The sequence below is a fragment of the Oncorhynchus masou genome, chromosome 31, assembly GCF_036934945.1.
Source record: "Oncorhynchus masou masou isolate Uvic2021 chromosome 31, UVic_Omas_1.1, whole genome shotgun sequence".
Lineage (NCBI taxonomy): Eukaryota > Metazoa > Chordata > Actinopteri > Salmoniformes > Salmonidae > Oncorhynchus > Oncorhynchus masou.
This window is the reverse complement of record NC_088242.1, coordinates 80,730,349-80,746,923: the sequence shown is the minus strand read 5'-3', so window position 1 is coordinate 80,746,923 and position 16,575 is coordinate 80,730,349. Positions and strand designations below refer to the sequence as shown.

At 43.5% G+C, this 16,575-nt stretch overlaps 1 protein-coding gene across 1 annotated transcript in view; it reads left to right on the top strand.

Annotated features, from left to right (window-relative positions):
* Positions 1 to 16,575, top strand: part of LOC135524536 (A disintegrin and metalloproteinase with thrombospondin motifs 20-like) — a 176,771-nt gene that overhangs the window by 33,342 nt on the left and 126,854 nt on the right. Inside the window, exons 4-8 of the mRNA XM_064952156.1 lie at positions 10,646 to 10,929; positions 13,644 to 13,727; positions 14,092 to 14,216; positions 14,331 to 14,371; positions 14,775 to 14,880. Coding sequence (XP_064808228.1) covers positions 10,646 to 10,929; positions 13,644 to 13,727; positions 14,092 to 14,216; positions 14,331 to 14,371; positions 14,775 to 14,880 — 640 coding nt within the window. The remainder of the gene's footprint in view (positions 1 to 10,645; positions 10,930 to 13,643; positions 13,728 to 14,091; positions 14,217 to 14,330; positions 14,372 to 14,774; positions 14,881 to 16,575) is intronic.

Sequence of the window (16,575 nt, the reverse complement as noted above, 5' to 3'; positions counted from 1 at the left end):
TTCAATGGCCTCTGCCATCACCTCATGTTTCAGCATGACAATGCACAGCCCCATGTCACAAGGATCTGTACACAATTCCTGGAAGCTGAAAATGTCCCAGTACTTCCATGGCCTGCATAATCCCCAGACATGTCACCCAATGAGCATGTTTGGGATGCTCTGGATTGCCGTGAACGACAGCGTGTTCCAGTTCCTGCCAATAAAAATGTATTTACGTATCTGTGACCAACAGATGCATATCTGTTTTCCCGTGTCACGTGAAATCCATAGATTAGGGCCTAATTTATTTATTTCAATTGACTGATTTCCTTATATGAACTGTAACTCTGTAAATCTTTGAAATTGTTGCATGTTGTGTTTCTATTTTTGTTCAGTGTAGTTTTACAGTTGAGACACAGGGGGACAATGCAGTGTCAATCATTTTAAGACCACTCATGTCCTCATTAAAAACTGAAGGGAAAGTACGTGCCAAATGCTTTGGGGTAATTGATTCAGTGCCGTGGTATTATGACAGTTTGGTTTTCTGCAGCCCATCTTTACTGTATAACTCAGAGGGGCGCTCACTCTCCCCAACGAAAAAAGCAGACAGAAATGAACTGACCATCATCTCTTCTCTCTCTCCTCAACACGAGAGAAACAAGGAATGTCTGGAAGCTTTCACTGCTCTTATCACATGAGGTAGAGATGGTTACATTGAAGGGCAACCGTGCTGTTTCATCATTGTTGTTGAACTCCAGAGCAGAGAGATGGGATTCCCTGTTGAGAAAGTCTGGTACCTGAACTCTAACCCTTAACCCCCTGGCCACCCTACAACTTTTAACATGGATTTGGACAGTAACACCGACCCCACTGTGAGAAGACAGTGTGTGAATGCTGCTATCATTCTTTATAATGGTCAAGAGTCATGCAGCCACGTTTAAAAGCTTTCATTCTACAGCAACAATTAGTTCCCTATTTTCTCTGTTTAGCTAGCAGCCACTTATTACTCTTAATTGTAGGTCTGTGTGGGTCTAGAGGATGTTGTACTGTTTGTTAAACGACCATAACAACTTGACCCTTGATTGGCCCAGGCATGATCTATGCTTGCTGTAAGGTACACTACAGCTATACAATGCTGCGGACTATACTGTCTCCCTAATTGGCACCCAAGTGACAGAGCTCTTTCTCTCCCAGTGGGTTATTGTAAAATAATGTTAATTAGCTCAACAATGAAATCAGTGTTCCCTATTGTTGGGCTTTTGGCATTGATACTTCTGAACGAGAGTGAAAAGAGGTCGTAGTGCATTGGAGTATGAAATCAATTGACTTTAATCCAGCTGAAGAGGAGGACAACGTCATATTTGTTGACATCATGCTTGAATGTCAACAAACATTTGTTGTAGAAAAATATATACCATTGTTTGAATGTTTCTTGGATTGTAAACAAAAAACTATATATATGGGTAAATGTTTTGTGGTTATTGTGGTCAAACACCCTGTGTGCAATTGTGTTTGTGTGAGTGTTTAATAAGGTCTTATTGGAAGAATACATAGTGTTGAAGCTGAAATATGTAACTTTTTGGAGGACCTGACCAAATTCACATAGAAATGTGTGTTATAGATCTTTCATCCTCATTGAAAGCAAGTCTAAGAAGAGGTAGAGTTGTGCTATGTGCACTATTTCTATGCTTCCTGTTCTTAAGTTTTGTTTTTGCGTTTTTTTACTTTCTGGTTTTGTACACCAGCTTCAAACAGTTGAAAATACAATATTTTTGGTTATGGAAAATATTTCACAGTGGTTTAGATGGTACAATGATTTTCTACACTATACTTGCTTGTTTTGTCACATAAACTGAAATTAGGCGAACTAGTAGAATTTTAGCAACCAGGAAATGACAGAGCCATTTCTGTATAGTGCACCTTTAAGTCATGAAACGTTATTGCGATTATAACGCTCACCGTTTACTGCTCTGTATATGCATTGTACCAGAAAATGCTTTTGATTTCACAGTGATGTGTACACTTGTGCCGACAAAAACATTGTCTTCATAGATGGCACGCTTTGCTGAAATATGTGCCATTATGTGTTGGGCTGTACTGCTAGTATGATTTGGTACAGTAGTTATCTGGAAGAGGGGATTTATGGATGTTTTATTTGATAAAATGTTTGATAAATATCTATGTTTAATACTGTTTTAATTGAGATATAAATTCCCCTATGTTTGGGTCTGTCAGAAATGTCTTTCAGTCGAGCCAGGGCTAGCCAAAACTATTCTTCTCACGGTGTAAGTAGCAGCTCATCGGCCAGTGGGGGGGGTTTGACTGTAAGACAATTTCGGAAAGGTTGTGTGTAGCTTTAAAGGCCATATTTCCTTCTCCTCCTCAACTTACTGTACTCCACTTCCACACTATTCACTTCTCACTCAGACTGCACACTACATAGAAACATTAGAACCTGTTGTCTACCCTTTCTTCTTTTCTTCAATGCGGGATTGTAAGCTCTGCTCTGCAGTGAGAAATCTGTCTGTTGGTGATCTGGAGGTCTCTTTCGCTCAAGTTCCTGGAAAAAGGAGCCTTCACCACAGCCCAGCAACCTCGGCTGCTGTGTGGATGGGCAATGGGCACCAGCTGATGGGCTTGGCACTGACACGGGCGCCTGGCACTGGCATGGGGCAGGGACTCACGGCGGCAGGAGTTGTGTGCCGTTGTGCCAGGGTGTCACGCTACATCTTGTGTGCCCGCCATGCCGGGGCCATCCCTCGAATGAATGGAGCTTTCCTTTTCTTTTTCTCTCTCTCGTTTTCTTCCCCTCTGTTAAACCTTCTCTACGTCCTTAGTCTCTTTTGGTCTTGTTGGTTTGATAGAGAATTTCCGGGGGCTCAAACTACACTACTCACTATGACAGGGTTACCAAAATCAAATAAAATGTTGTTGGTCACATACACGTGTTTAGCAGATATTATTGCGGGTGTACCGAGATGCTTGTGTTTCTAGCTCCGACAGTGCAGTAATATCTAACAAGTCATATCTAACAATTTCACAACATATACAGTACCTAATACACACACATCTAGGTAAAGGAATGGAATTAGGAAAAAATAAATATATGGACAAGCAATGTCCGAGCGGCATAGAATAAGATACAGTAGAATAGTGTAGAATACAGTATATGCATATGAGATCAATAATGCAAGATATGTAAACATTATTAAAGTGACTAGTGATTTTAAGTATATGTATATAGGCAGCAGCCTCTAATGTGCTAGTGACGGCTATTTAACAGTCTGATGGTCTTGAGATAGAATCTGTTTTTCAGTCTCTCGGTCCCAGCATTGATGCACCTGTACTGACCTCGCCTTCAAATCAAATCAAATTTATATGTCACATGCGCCGAATACAGCAAGTGTAGACTTTACCGTGAAATGCTTACTTACAAGACCTTAACCTGTTGATGCTCTGGGGGCGCTATTTCATTTTTGGATGATAAACGTTCCCGTTTTAAACAAGATATTTTGTCACAAAAAGATGCTCGACTATGCATATAATTGATAGCTTTCGAAAGAAAACACTCTGATGTGTCCAGAACTACCAAGATATTTTCTGTGCGTGCCCTAGAACGTGAGCTTCAGGCAAAACCAAGATGAGACGGCATCCAGGAAAAGAGCAGGATTTTTGAAGCTCTGTTTTCCATTGTCTCCTTATATGGCTGTGAACGCGAGAGGAGTGAGTCAACCCTTTCTGTCGTTTCCCCAAGGTGTCTGCAGCATTGTGACGTATTTGTAGGCAAATCATTGGAAGATTGACCATAAGAGACCACATTTACCAGGTGTCCGCCCGGTGTCCTGCGCCGAAATTGGTGCGCAAAAGTCAGCTGCCAGTATTTTTCCATGGGATTCAGAGAGGAAAGCAAGCTTCCACGAACGATATATCAATGAAGAGATATGTGAAAAAACACCTTGAGGATTGATTCCAAACAACGTTTGCCATGTTTCGGTCGATATTATGTAGTTAATTCGGAAAAAGTTTTACGTTGTAGGTGACTGAATTTTCGGTTCGTTTCGGTAGCCAGATGCAATGTAGAAAACAGAACGATTTCTCCTACACACAGACGCTTTCAGGAAAAACTGCGCATTTGGTATGTAACTGAGAGTCTCCTCATTGAAAACATCAGAAGCTCTTCAAAGGTAAATGATTTTATTTATTTGGTTATCTGGTTTTTGTGAAAATGTTGCGTGCTAAATGCTACTCAAAATGCTATGCTAGCTTTGCATACTCTTACACAAATTAGTCAATTTCTATGGTTCAAAAGCATATTTTGAAAATCTGAGATGACAGTGTTGTTAAGAAAAGGCTAAGCTTGAGAGCAGACGCATTATTTTCATTTTATTTGCGATTTTCAGAAATCGTTAACGTTGCGTTATGCTAATGAGCCTGAGGCTTTAGTCACGATCCCGGATCCGGGATGGGGAGTTCCAAGAGGTTTTAACCAACAATGCAGCTCAAGAGTTTAAAAAACTATTTACCAAGTAGACTAAAATAAAAAGTAATAATAAAAAGTAGCACAATAAGAATAACAGGGCTATAGACAGGGGGCACCGGTACCGGGTCAGTGTGCGGGGGTACTGGTTAGTTGAGGTCATTTGTACATGTAGGTGGGGGTGAAAGCTTTTGAGGAGCCTTTTGGTCCTAGACTTGGCGCTCCGGTACCTCTTGCCATGCGGTAGCAGAGAAAACAATCTATAACTTGGGTGACTGGAGTCTCTGACAATTTCATGGGCTTTCCTCTGACACCGCCAGGTCCTGGATGGCAGGAAGCTTGGCCCCAGTGATGTACTGGCCCGTTCGCACTACCCTCTGTAGCGCCTTACGGTCAGATGCCGAGCAGTTGCTATACCAGACGGTGATGCATCCGGTCAGGATGCTCTCAGTGGTGCAGCTGTAGAACCTTTTGTGGATCTGGGGACCTATGCCAAATCTTTTCAGTCTCCTTAGGGGGAAAAGGTTTTGGCGTCCACTCTTCACGACTGTCTTGGTATGTTTGGACCATGATAGTTCGTTGGTGATGTGGATACCAAGGAATTTGAAACTCTCGACCCCCTCCACTACAGCCTGTTCGGCCCGCCTTTTCCTGTAGTCCACGATCAGCTACTTTGTCTTGCTCACACTGAGGGAGAGGTTGTTGTCCTTGCACCACACTGCCAGTTCTCTGACCTCCTCCCTATAGGCCGTCTCATCGTTGTCGCTGATCAGGCCTACCACTGTTGTGTCGTCAGCAAACTTAATGATGGTGTTTGAGTCGTGTTTGGCTACGCAGTCATAGGTGAACATGGGAATACAGGAGGTGACTAAGTACACATCCCTGACTGGTCCCAGTGTTAAGGATCAGCGTGGCAGACGTGTTTTTGCCTACTCTTACCACCTGGGGCGGCCCGTCAGGAAGTCCAGGATCCAGTTACAGAGGGAGGTGTTTAGTCCTTAGCTTAGTGATGAGCTTCGTGGGCACTATGGTGTTGAACGCTGAGCTGTAGTCAATGAACACCATTCTCACATGGGTGTTCCTTTTGTCAAGGTGAGAAAGGGCAGTGTGGAGTGCGATTGAGATTGCGTTATCTGTGGATCTGTTTGGGCGGAATGCAAATTGGAGTGGGTCTAGGGTGTCCGGGAGGATGCTGTTGATGTGAGCCATGACCAGCCTTTCAAAGCACTTCATGGCTACCGACGTGAGTGCTACGGGGCAGTAATCATTTAGGCAGGTTACCTTCACTTCTTTGGGCACAGGGACTATGTTGGTCTGCTTGAAACATGTAGGTATTACAGGCTCGGTCAGGGAGAGGTTGAAAATGTCAGTGAAGACACTTGACAGTTGGTCTGCGCATGCTTTGAGTACACGTCCTGGTAATCCATCTGGCCCAGTGGCTTTGTGAACGTTGACCTATCACACAGCGTTGGATGTGTGCAGCTCACGTCTGGGTTTCCCTTTGTAGTCCATAGTTTTCAAGCCCTGCCACATCCGACGTGCGTCAGAACCGGTGTAGTAGGATTCAATCTTAATCCTGTATTGACGCTTTGCTTGTTTGATGGTTCGTCTGAGGGATTTCTTATAAGCGTCCGGATTAGTCTCCCGCTCCTTGAAAGCGTCAGCTCTAGCCTTTAGCTCAATGCGGATGTTGACTGTAATCCATGGCTTCTGGTTGGGATATGTACGTACAGTCACTGTCGGGAGAACATTGTCGCTGCACTTATTGATAAAGCCGATGACTGAGGTGGTGTATTCCTCAATGCAGTTGGATGAATCCCAGAGCATATTCCAGTCCGTGCTAGCAAAGCAGTCCTGTAGTGTAGCATCCAGGTCATCTGACCACTTCCGTATTGAGCGAGTCACTGGCACTTCCTGCTTTAATATTTGCTTGTAAGCAGGAATCAGGAGGATATAATTATGGTCAGATTTGCAAAATGGAGGGCAGGGGAGAGCTTTGTATGCATCTCTGTGTGTGGAGTAAAGGTGGTCTAGGATTTTTTTTCTCTGGTTGCACATGTGACACGCTGGTAAAATTTGGTAAAACTGATTTAAGTTTGCCTGCTTTACAGTACCCGGCCACTAGGAGCTCCGCATCTGGATGAGCATTTTCTTCTTTACTTATGGCCTTATAGAGTTGGTTGAGAGCGGTCTTAGTGTCAGCTTCGTTCTGTGGTGGTAAATAGATGGCTACAAATAATATAGATGAGAACTCTCTTGGTAGATAGTGTGGTCTACAGCTTAACATAAGGTACTCTACCTCAGGCGAGCAATACCTCGAGACTTCTTTAATATTAGACATCATGCACCAGCTGTTATTGTCCGTATCGTCGTTCAGCCAAGTCTCGGTGAAACATACAGTTTTTGATGTCCCGTTGGTAGGATAACCTTAATCGTAGGTCATCATTTTATTTTCCAATGATTGCACGTTAGCATGAAGAACGGATGGCAGTGGGAGTTTACTTGCTCGCCTATGGATTCTCAGAAGGCTGCCCGATCTGTGGCCCCTTTTCCTGCTCCTTTTCTTCACGCAAAAGGCGTGAATTCCTCACGCAAAGGGCATGGATTCAGTAAACACGGGATATCCTACTCGTTGTAAAAGGAAAACGTTTTTTCCAGTCCGCAGTGAGTAATTGCTGTTCTGATGTCCAGAAGTTATTTTTGGTCATAAGAGACGGTAGCAGCAACATGATATACACAATATGTAAAGAAATAAGTTACAAATAATGCAAAAAAATAAAGAAACAGCACAATTAGTTGGAAGAATGTAAAACGTTAGCCATGCTCTTCAGAGCCATCTTTAAAAAATGGATGATTGTGGGGTGAACAGGCAGTGGCTCGGGTGGTTGTTGTCCGTGATGATCTTTTTGTCCTTCCTGTGACATCGGGTGCTGTATGTGTCATGAAGGGAAGGTAGTTTTCCCCCAGTGATACTTTGGGCAGACCACACTACCCTCTGGAGAGCCCTGTGGTTGTAGGCGGTGCAGTATTCCTCGTGTCTCAGGTGTTGAATTGCGACTCCACTTTGTCTCTATAATGACGTTTTGCCGGGTTGATTGCCTTGTGCAGGGAATAACTACATTGTTTTTATTCTGACATTTTCCCAGTCACCTTGCCATGGTGAGATGAAGTGGTGCTTGCTTTCAGTTTTGCTCAAATGCTGTTGATACAACTTCGATGTGTTGATATAACTTTGCTCAAATCTGCTTTGTTAAAATCCCCAGCTAAAATAAATACGGCCTCAGGATATGTGGTTTCCAGTTTGCATAAGGTCCAGTGAAGTTCTTTGAGGGCTGTCGTGGGATTAGCTTGAGGGGGGTTATACACGGCCATGACTATAACCAAAGAAAATTATCTTGGGAGATAATACGGTCGGCATTTGATTGGTAGGTATTCTAGGTTGGGTGAACAAAAGGACTTGAGTTCCTGTATGTTTTCCCAATTACACCATGAGTCATTAATCATGAAACATACACCCCCGCCCTTCTTTGTTCCTGTCTGTGCGATGAACTGAGAACCCAACTGGCTGGACCAACTCTTACAGTTTATCCCGAGAGAGCCATGTTTTCGTGAAACATAGTATTTTACAATCCCTGATGTCTTTCTAGAAAGAAACCGTCACCCTGAGCTCGTCAACTTTATTATCCAGAGGCTGAACATTGTAATATACTCGGAAGATGTGGGTGGTGTGTGCGCCTCCTAAGTCAGACTAGAAATCCACTCCGAGTACCTCTCCCCCACCAGCGTTGTTTTGGGTCGGCCTCTAGAATCAGTTCAATTGCCCTGGGGGTGTGAACAAAGGATCCGCTTCGGGAATTATATTCCTGGTCGTAATGCTGGTAGTGCTGGTGAGTTACCGCCGCTCTGATATCCAATAGTTCTTCCCGGCTATAGGTAATAACACCCAAAAAAATCTGGGCTAATAATGTAAGAAATAATTCCCAGAGGTAAAGAGAATATATGAAATAAATTAAGTTGGTAATTGGTAGGAAATGATGTGTGTTGTGCAGTATATTTTCTATGGCCATGGCTGCCTTCCAGACACTTTACATAAGTACACTTTATTTTGATGCAGTCTCAGTAACTTCAGTGCAGGAAAACAGTATGATAGAGAGTTAGTATTGACGGTTAACTGGTAATTCCGGCAGGTGCCTGGATCACAGTCTTCTGCAGTCTTCCTCTCTCTTCCCAGCACCAGCTACTGATAGGACGGTTTGTCCGGCCATAGAGATCTATCTTTCCTCAGCTGTGAGGCAGCAGAAATATTTCAAGCCTTCTTTCTGTTAAGAGTCGGACAGCTCAACACATGTGGCTATACATTAGCTCATATCCGGACAGCCTGATGCATTGTGTACTTTTCATCATGCATATCCATGGCCAAACCTAATCCATCCAGATACATTGTTGATCTTGGACCAACACATTGAAGCATTTTTTATGTATGTTTTATTTCTTTCACCTTTATTTAACCAGGTAGGCCAGTTGAGAACAAGTTCTCATTTACAACTGCGACCTGGCATGTCAGGCTTGCTCTCTTTTATCTCTCTACTTTTGTATACTACTTTCGTAGTATGATCTCTTTGACAGAGATGGTTGAAGTCCGTTATTCCAGGTAAGGGTTTGGGTAGGGTTGGAGTGTGTAAGACCCTCTGCAGCTCTTATGGGCTGCCAGGAGGTTGCCTGAGCAAAAAGTGGAAGCCCCCCTACTCCAGTCCCACAGCCCTGACCCTGGCTCCTCTTCCCTGGTGCTGTTGTGCTTCAGCAGTATTGTGTCCCAGGAAAGAAATGACCTACTGCACAGACAACATAAACACAGGTAGTTATCCCTCTCCCTTCCTTCACCTCCACAAGTTGGCTTCAGCGTGCTTTCCCATCTTCATCTTATCCTCTTTCTCTCTCATACTCCCCCCCTCTCTGTCATTCAATTTCTCGCTCTCTCTCTTTCTTTCTCTCCCCTCAGTTCCTCTTATCCAATCCTTGTCATCATGGTAAAGGAATCCATCTCTCACCTCTCAATGACTGAGCTCTGCTGTGCTACACGTGCAGTTAATCTGAGGTGCATCTAACAGAGGGAAGGATTGGAAGTGATGCCAATGGCCTCCGTGTAGCCAGAGAATATGGCTGCTTTCTGTACCCTTTTTACCTTTTAAGGTTGTTAAGTGCTTTCTCCTTTGGCCTTAATATAACTGTGTTTGCCTGAAAGCCGGAATCTGGTATCTGTTGCATCTCAGCTGTAATGTTCTGTTAAACTTTTCCTCCCTCAGTGACCCTGTCACGACTTCCGCCGAAGTTGGTGCTTCTCCTTGTTCGGTCGTCGTCACCGGCTTTCTAGCTGCCACCAATCCACGTTTCTTTTTCCATTTGTTATGTCTTGTCCCATTATGTTATTATTGTTTCCCTATTTAACCCTCTGGTTCTCATTATGTTTTGTGCGTGATTGTTCCTGGTCTTGTGTTAGTCTTCTGTGTTAGGGTTTGTTAATACCTGCGTGGATGTATTTTGGCTGATTTATTTGTTCAGAGTAAAGTACATTGTTTTACTCAGCTCTGTGTCCTGCACCTGACTCCGTCCTCACCTCTGCACAACTGACACTTGACAGACCCTTTCATTTGCTGTGATATATGGGCCATGGTTTAAATGAAGTGGTTTAAATTCATGTTCCCATGTGGAGTACACACTGTGGCAAGACCCTGGTAAATGAAGAGGCAGCAGTGGGAATAGTCTGTCTTTAATAATAGCCTTATTAGATGGTTTTCTGTGGTTGTATAAGTTAAAGTTGAGGCACAAGAGTGCAGCTTGTCTGACCTTCAAATTCTTATCCTATAACCTCTGTTACTGACCCTGTGTCATTGTTACAACTGTTCTTCAGAACCTTGGAATGACACAGTAATTTATGGAAGGTTGTCTTGAAAGTCCAGTATGTTGGGGTTAGGTCTTTGGAATGTGGCTAAACTGAGGCCTTTCTCTTTAGCTTTAGACGTTCCATACTGCGGCAGGAAATGCTTGTAGATGTAACATAAAAGGTGTGAGGTTTTCTTGTCTTCTACAAAAATGTATTGTTTTCCACTCAGGTCCAAGTCCATTCCTATTACCATATGACCTTTCACCAGATTATGCTACTCTGTTAAATGACCTTCTATTTCCTGACAGGGGAAGGACCGGAAAGGCCAGTTGTCAATTTTCAGAGCAACAGGACTATGGTAGAAGAGCTGGATTCCCTGAGAGACCGAATGGGCATCCACCACACCGGCTACGAGATAGACCGCCTCTCCACCACCTCCAACTCCTCAGACCCCCGTCACAGAGCACCGTCCAGGCAGAAGAGGTTCCTCTCGTACCCCCGCTATGTGGAACTGATGCTGACTGCTGACGTCAAGATGGTGCACCACCACGGACACAACCTCGAGCACTACATCCTAACAATCATGTCAGTAGTAAGTAAAATAGAGGTTTTTTACATTATAAAGAAAAATACATGGTTGAATCCAGATTTGTTCTGTGGTTACTTACTATGGTTTCAGGAAGTGTAACTTTTCTGTGATACGAAGTCATTCACATTAATATAAGTTAAAGTGGTTCATAATTTTGGTATCTGGTTGGCAGTTCTGTTCACTTTCTACCATACCCTATTTTCAGTCTCTAAGGTTAACAGTTTTCCCCTCTATACTGTAAGACATTAAACAATACTGTATGCATCTCCTTTGTGTAAAATATCTAACCACATGGGTGAAAACTAATGAGCAAATCCAAACAGACCATTACAGTGTAATACAATATATATTCAACAAATTGGGAGACACAACAGTTATGATTGTATGTGACACAACACCCTGTTAGCCTTTACCTGATGAATCCTGCCAAACAGCTGACATTATATTGGATCCCTAAGATTGCAAGACAGAAATGCTGATAGCCAGTTTTCTCTTTCCAATGTTACTCTGATAGCAACCTGTCCTGCATAGTTAGAGATGTGACTCATAAAGGGGTTCACTGGGCTGACTCAGCTCTTTACGATCTTATTGGCTTTTAGTTTGGTTAACCTCAACCAAAATACAACACTGCAAAATACTGTACCTATTTGGAAACATATGGGCCTCAGCTTTAGCCCTTTAAAGGCAATAGGAAGAATATTTTGACGGTACACACACATACATTTCACACATACACACACGTGCACACAGCTGTCAAAGAAAAACCTGTCAGGGCCTCTCAATCAAAAGACCTAGCATTCTCCGGCCAAACCAACAGAAACTAGACCCTGTATTTCAAACAAGAATAAGGAAATCAGCCAGGACTGATCCTTCATTGTCATGGTGACAGCACGTTGTGCCTGTTAGTGGAGCAGGGGCTAATGGGTGGGCTGCTAGCCCTCTGATATGATGTCATAGTGTTTACACTGACCACATAGACGCATTCCTCCAGGGTATCAGTCTTGATTGTCTGTCCATCTATTTACCAGGCTACATCATAGTCTGGGTGCCCTGTCTATCTGTTTGTCCGCCTGCCTGCCTGCCTTTCTGTCTGCCTTCCTGTCTGCCTGCCTTTCTGTCTGCCTTCCTGTCTGCCTGCCTGTCTCTATGTCTGTCTACCAGAGGAGGGATCTGCTTCACGCAGCCCCCTATGCTCTGACCAGCTAAATGTTTATAGAGGGCTAATGAGTTCCTGTCAGAGCTCTGTTAGGATAGCCCCAGGAGGATAGTGACCCACACTGATAGGGCTGAACCAAAAGAAAGGCACAAAAAAACTTTTGTCCAAGGAGTGGTGGGATACACACAAGCCAAGCCCCCCCTTCCCCATCACCAGGGGGACCTTAGAGGAATTGTAATTGCGTGTAATAATATCATAATATACTGTTGATTAAACTTACCCTGAAGGAATAAAGATATGCATTCATTCCTGCTTTTCTTCAACTTTTCCTGTTTTTTCAGTCAAGCCTTCAGAATGTGGTCTCTAGATCTACTCTCATTCAAAGTAATACTTGTATTTGATTTAGTTCAAATGTCCCTATTGTCTGTTTTTGTACCATTAGTTGCATGGGGTTGGAACCCAAATCATTTTACAATAGTTTTGTTATGAACAGAACCATCCTTTGTTTTTTGTTCTGTTCCTCTGTTCCGACCAGCAAAATGAAGTTCTGAACCGGTTCGAACCCCCAAAAAATATCAGTTTATATTGCTCCTTTCTGTTCCTTTTTAAACCTCTGAAATAAACATTTTTTTTTGCATTTAGCTCAACATGAAATTACTTCACCAATCAGTGCGGATAGAGCAGCTTGCTATGGAGCGTGTAAGCGCCATAGCAATCTGTAAAGGAAAGTCATTCAGAGCAAATTGTATTTTGCCGTAACAGCATGGTTTAATCATAATGAAAGACAAACACACACACACACTGTGCTGCCTGTCATTATGGACAGGCCAGTGTAAGGGCATGAGATGCGACAGAAATTTTGCGGGTGGGGAGAGAGCGAGAGAGGGTGGAGGAAGTTTGGCTTGAAGCACTGGGCATCTTGTTATGACATGCATTATCTGAATTAGGCCCACAGAACTACTGAGGAGTGTCTTCTATTGAGGAACTTTGAATGTCTTTGAACTTCTGAGAGTTGGTTAATGTTGGACCAGAGCGAACAAGCGGACAAGCTTGTGTGTGCAGTGGTGCACTAGAATTAAAAACACATCTTACCTTTTTGCAGTTAATAAATCCAATGTGAAACGTGATAACTATAGTATACTAGCATTGTAAAAGTTAATCCATTCTTCTAATTAAGTATCTCTCCCTAATTTCTGAATTCCGCTTATAACGTCGTCAGTAGGCCTCAGTAACATTAAGGGAGAGAGGCAGGTAGCCTACACACACACTGGCAAATATTTCCAGTTGGCAGGCAGATGCTGGAATAAGTTTCAAGTGAGGGCTTTGCATAAGCACTTTGTAGTACTGGAAAAAAATGCCCAGAACGTAAAAGAACAGTTCCCGTGCTTTTAAAATACCTGTTCTGTTCCGGAACAGTATAGATCACTTTCATTTCCGGTTCTGATTCTGTTCCTCGAATAATTGTGTTATTTTTTGGTTTTCAGTTCTGCTCCCTGAACCAGTTCCAACCCCTGATTAGTAGAGGTTTGCATTTCTTGTCTGTGTGTTCATCTTGTTACAGGTTGCCGCGGTCTACAGGGACCCTAGTGTAGGAAACCTCATCAACATCATGATTGTCAAGCTGGTTGTCATCCACAATGAACAGGTAAGAACAGACACTGGGGCTGCAGTGAGTGAGTACTCTGAGACAGCTGGCGTTAGCCACACGTGTACCTTGTCCCTCTCTCTCGCCCTTCAGAAGGACACTGCACTCCTTGTTAGAGGAAAGCCTCAAGTGAAATCTCCTCAGAGAAAAATATATTACTGTTATGTGCTACTACCACAACTGTGATTTGACTAGGCTAGGACTGAGGGCATACAGCACATGGGCTTGTAATGGTAGATAGCTAAATATTTTCAATTGTGACAGATACATGGTTAATTATTTGTTTTTGTTTTTTTTACATCTGGTTACATTTAAAAAATAATAATATTTTAGCTCACCACTGTCTCTATGTCATGTCTCACAGGATGGACCCTCAATAAATTTCAATGCTGCTACTACCCTCCACAACTTCTGTGTCTGGCAACAGTCTCAAAATGTCCAGGATGACAGTCACCCTTCCCACCATGACACTGCCCTCCTGATCACCAGGTACAGTATTTACTTATCCATCTACATTATCTTACTACCCTAACACACATTCAACTGCTTTTATACAGATGATGAATAATGGTATGTGTTGTTTGTGCTTGTGTCTTCTCACAGGGAAGACATCTGCCGAGCTAAAGACAAGTGTGATACATTGGGTAAACAAACAGCTTCACTTTAAGATAAACACTTCTGTTTGAATGTTTCACAATCAGCTAGTATCTAAATCATAAATAATTTGGTTGGTGATTGTATTTTTTCAATGTATTATACGCACGTGTGAATTGTAAATGTGTTTTTTTTTTCACATTTCCCAACTCTCCCTGAGACACCCTCGGAGACTGAGATCTAATGTACAGTAATGAGTTTATAACAGAAGCTGACAGCTAATATACTGTAGTGACCGATCAGAATGGTGTAGTGTTTAGTAGGAGAGGGTGATGGAGGGCAGTACTAATCTCTTTTACGGAACAGACGTTTGATGCCTTACTCGCCTTTAGTGGTGGAGCGGTGGAAGGATTTTTTCCCTCTGTCCGTTCAAGCAGCTGTGTGACCTTCCAGGGCTGGCGGAGCTGGGGACCATGTGTGACCCTTACCGGAGCTGCTCCATCAGCGAAGAGAACGGACTTAGCGCCTCCTTCACCATCGCTCACGAGCTGGGCCATGTGTAAGTACCTTCTATACTCCCCTCTCCCCTGCATCCCTGGCCCCCTCCTGGTCCTACCTTACAGGCCCCCTGGGGCCTGCCCCGGTCACGCACAACAAAAGCCCTCTTATCCTCGTTTCAAATGCAGGTGCAAAGCATAATAATGGAAAAAAGGGATTTAATAACATGCCAACCTTAATACCCTAGTGTAGCGGCCTGAGTTAACCCTGTAGGTGTTACAGCTTTGAGGAGGAAGCCAGGCAGCCAGGGGGATCTGTATGAGACTAAGCTGAAAGTCACCACTGCCTGGGCTTGTGGTGGACCAGGGGCCTCTGCATGCGGCGCCCATTGTTTTCAACTTGACTTCGAGATGGAGGGAAGTCATATCAAATGTATGTCATTTAGTGAGGACGGAGCACAATTCATTATCAAAAGCTGAATAATGTGAGTTTTCCAGAGCTGACTTATCCCCCAGCCTGTTCCAAGCATTACCCCTAAAGACTGGAGCTCATCACAATGCGGCCATACTATACTGTGTAATATTGCACTGTTATGATAACAGCGCTCCCTGCCTGGGCCTGTTTTCACAACACACAGATGTCACCACGTGTGTGAACGGAAAGAGAATCCATATGAATGACTGCTCTGTCACCAGATGACCAAGTCACAACATACAGTATGACCCAAGCTTTCATAAGCCTCCATATATTCTAAACAATCACCATGACATAACCATGTATACATTATGTATCTCTCTCTCTCTTTTCTCTCCCTGATGGTGAAAGTGGCAGCTTTATTTTCCTCCTGCTCTGGACAGTTGTTGTTTGTTAGTAAATGGAGCCAGTGTGAGGCATTGGGTTATGAAAGGCAATTATTCTCCTTCCCCCTCAGTCAGGCCCAGTGCCGCTCCTCACACATTCCTCCAGAGAGGCTGGCTCTTTGGGCCTAGCTAGCGGAAACCAGCTATCTTGTGTGGATCTGTTTATGCTGAAGTTCAAACAGCTGGACTGGCAGTTGGCTTTCCCTCTTGATGCGTTTAATTGCTGGGCTGCGTTCACAAGCCCCTCTCCTGTCTGTGTGTGTGTGTGTGTGTGTGTGTGTGTGTGTGTGTGTGTGTGTGTGTGTGTGTGTGTGTGTGTGTGTGTGTGTGTGTGTGTGTGTGTGTGTGTGTGTGTGTGTGTGTGTGTGTGTGTGTGTGTGTGTGTGTGTGTGTGTGTGTGTGTGCGTGCGTGATGGTTCCCCGTGCTCTACTCTCTGACAGGGCTGTGATGTTGGTAAGATCTTTCTCTCTCTGTCAGAGTGATGACAAAGCCTGTTGCTACAGTCCCTAAGGTCTTATTTACATTCTCCCCCAAGTCATACGGATCCCAATCAGGTCCCTTTCTTCACTGTGAAGATACGCCCTTATTTATGGGGTGTAAAAACATGATTTGGAGGGATGGATATGATGGTGTCATCTGTTTTGGATGCAGCTTGTTTTGTTTCAACTCAATGAGAGGAGTTTGACTGTAGAGACAATAAACTGAACGTTACAACTGGGGAAGATAATGATCCATTTAAGACACCAACTTAGCAATTCTCCCTCCTGAGATCCCATTTCCCTGACTGAACACAGACGGTATATATCCCTCTCAGACAGATAGAGAGCTTGCTCGCTACAAACCCCACTCTACAGTAATTTATAACTTCCTCAATGCAATAGGAAAAAAAGAACAC